This window comes from Emiliania huxleyi (genome assembly GCF_000372725.1).
Source record: "Emiliania huxleyi CCMP1516 unplaced genomic scaffold EMIHUscaffold_2490, whole genome shotgun sequence".
Taxonomy (NCBI): Eukaryota; Haptophyta; order Isochrysidales; family Noelaerhabdaceae; genus Emiliania; species Emiliania huxleyi.
In genome coordinates this window covers 1-2532 of record NW_005200179.1, presented here as the reverse complement: position 1 = coordinate 2532, position 2532 = coordinate 1, and the positions used below count along the sequence as shown (strand labels likewise).

At 63.7% G+C, this 2532-nt stretch overlaps 1 protein-coding gene across 1 annotated transcript; it reads right to left on the bottom strand.

Annotated features, from left to right (window-relative positions):
- Positions 1 to 1219: 1219 nt before the first annotated feature.
- On the bottom strand, positions 1220 to 2496 carry EMIHUDRAFT_460749 (hypothetical protein; the record flags this gene model as incomplete). Its single annotated transcript, XM_005778270.1, has 7 exons — positions 2433 to 2496; positions 2235 to 2357; positions 2150 to 2163; positions 1904 to 2072; positions 1776 to 1832; positions 1486 to 1621; positions 1220 to 1430 (listed from the first exon to the last, which is right to left on the bottom strand). Exons 2-7 carry the CDS (start codon positions 2260 to 2262, stop codon positions 1220 to 1222), a joined length of 615 nt encoding a protein of 204 aa, XP_005778327.1. The 5' UTR covers positions 2263 to 2357; positions 2433 to 2496.
- Positions 2497 to 2532: the final 36 nt, after the last annotated feature.

Sequence of the window (2532 nt, the reverse complement as noted above, 5' to 3'; positions counted from 1 at the left end):
GAAAATGAAGGGCTTTACAGAACTCATCGGGCGGAGCCGCTCACTGCAGAGCGCCGCCCTCTCGCGGCTCTCGAGAGCGAGTTTTCGCCAGACAGCCACACGTCCATTATGGCGCGCGTTCTCGCCGGACGGACGTTCGCCGGCAGGCCGCGAGGGCATCTGCCGGCGCTCGTCTGCCAAAGTGGCACCAGAGTGGAGAACTGGAGGCTGCATATTCAAACGGCCGAGGCGGTCTACCGTCCGGCGGCGGCGGTCTACCGTTCGGCGGCTGAAAAAGGGGTAGACGAGTCTACCGCGGTCTACCAAGTCTACCGGTAGACTGGGGTCGTAGGTTCATTACGGTCTACCGGTAGACTGCGGTAGACTCGTCTACCAAATGGTCTACCGTCTACCCCAGTCTACCCCAGTCTACCGGTAGACGGTAGACGGGCCACCCCTCAGCAAAACATCGCCACCCAATGTGAAGAGGGCCTGTCTAGACAGCTGTCTAGACAAAACTACAAGTTTGAAAGTTCAAGGTCTCAAGTTCTGTTAAGTTCTGCTGTCTAGACGCACTGCCCCCCCCCCCCCCCCCCGACAAACAAGTAGAGCGGTGTGTATCTAGGTGTGTATGTGGGTGGGTGGGTGCGGGTGGGGAGTGGCCTCGGCAGCGCCAGGGGTGCTGTCAGGGGCCGTCCAGCCACGACTACGAGACTTTGCTGTGAAGAGTGGAGCCATGTGCCACTGTCTGGACGCTGTCTGGACGCTGTCTGGACGCTGTCTGGACGCTGTCTGGACACTGTCTGGACGCTGTCTGGACAGGCTCAGGACTGTCTAGACAGGTGTGGGAGCTCCACAAACCAGGTTGGCGGAGCCGACGGCGGAGCCACGGGCCGGCGACCTCGCACTTGACGCTGTAAGCAGCTCGCAGCTGCCTCTGGAAGGCACCGAGAGGGACAAAATGGCGCAAATGGTCAAATCAAGGTTTTGTAACGCGAGCTGTGCCACAGTGAAATGGCACTAGCCGTGTCAGAGTGAATTGGAACTAGCCAGGAGAGGAGAGAGTGTGGAGATGTGTTTTGTGCGGGATCAGGCCCGAGTCCCTAGTGTCGCCGGAGCAGGTAGCTCCCTTTTTCGTAACAGGAACATTTTTTTATCCCCCCCGTCCATCCCTCGTGTGTGTGGAGAAGTTTACCTTACCTTACCTTACCTCCATCCATCGCATCCAGCTCCGTCCCACTCAATCGCGCGCGGGCATCAGCATGAGTGGCAAGCGCGGGAAGGGCGGCTGGTTGTTGTAGAGCAGCTCGCGCAACCCGTTGGAGCGCCAGACCTGCTGCAGCTCGCGCAGCCGGCCAGGCGCAAGGAGGAGGGGGCGGCCGCGGCTCAAATTGCGGTCCTCCTCGCCGTGCACGTCCAGGTAGAGCGAACCCCACCAGCAGTGCTGCCGCCTACCGCCGCAATCAACGACGAGGTCGGTGCGACCGCTCCACGCCTCGACGGCACCGCGCCGCGAGCAGCCGCCCGATCACGAGCAGCGTGGTCGTCGTCCGCACAACCACAAAAGCGCACGCGCCGTGCCCGCAGCTCGCCGCGTGCTGCACAACCTCGTCGTCCCCGCCGGAGCGGCAGCACTGGCCGCCTGATCGGGCATGCGAGGGGACGTGTCGCGGACGTGTCGAGGACACGCCGCCGGAGCGGCAGCACTGGCCGCCTGTGCAGTGTCTAGGAAGTGTCTAGGAAGTGTCTAGGAAGTGTCTAGGAAGTGTCTAGGAAGTGTCTCCAGCACAGGCCGCCTGTGCAGACGATGGCACCGCAGAGCAGGCAGACGGCGGGCTGCTTCGGGCAAGTGCCTAATTAACAACTCTTCTCGTTAAGAGGCCATTGCTGATAAGCAGGGGCGGGCTGCTTCGGGCGGGTGTGCCGCAGACGGAGCAGCGGCGGTGGATGTACATGTTGTACAGCTGCGAGTACGAGGGGGGCAGCTCGAGGAAAGGAGAGGTGCCGCACCCGCCGAGCGGCCCTCCGCCGCACGCGGGCGCCGCGCAGACGAGGGCGGCGCTGCCCGCGTCGAACGAGTGCAGCACGGGCACCTACGTAGGACATGTCTCGGACATGTCGCGGACGTGTCCCGGGCATGTGCAGCGTCGAACGAGTGCAGCACGGGCACCGCGCGGAGGGAGCCTGTTCACAGCCAGAGGGAGTGAAGGAGAAAGAGCGCAGCGCGGGACGCTGCGCAGGGAGGGCGGTCGTGCCGCCGCTTCCCACGCCCGCACGCAGCATCGCGCAGAGGTCATGGGCGACGGAGCGCAGCAGGTCCAGCGGCGGAGGCAGCTGCAGCCGCGAGGCGAGCCGCGCGTACTCGTCGCCCTCTTCTCCTGATGGAGCGATTGTTGAAGACGGATGGGCGACAGGTGAACGAGAGATGATCGAGTCTCGTGGGCGCTCGCTGCCTTGGGAGGTGGAGGCGGAGGGAGGCAGCAGACCGCACGCCGTGCCGAGGACGAGGGCGCTCCTGCTCACAGCAGGAGGTGTGAAGAGACGCCGTGTACC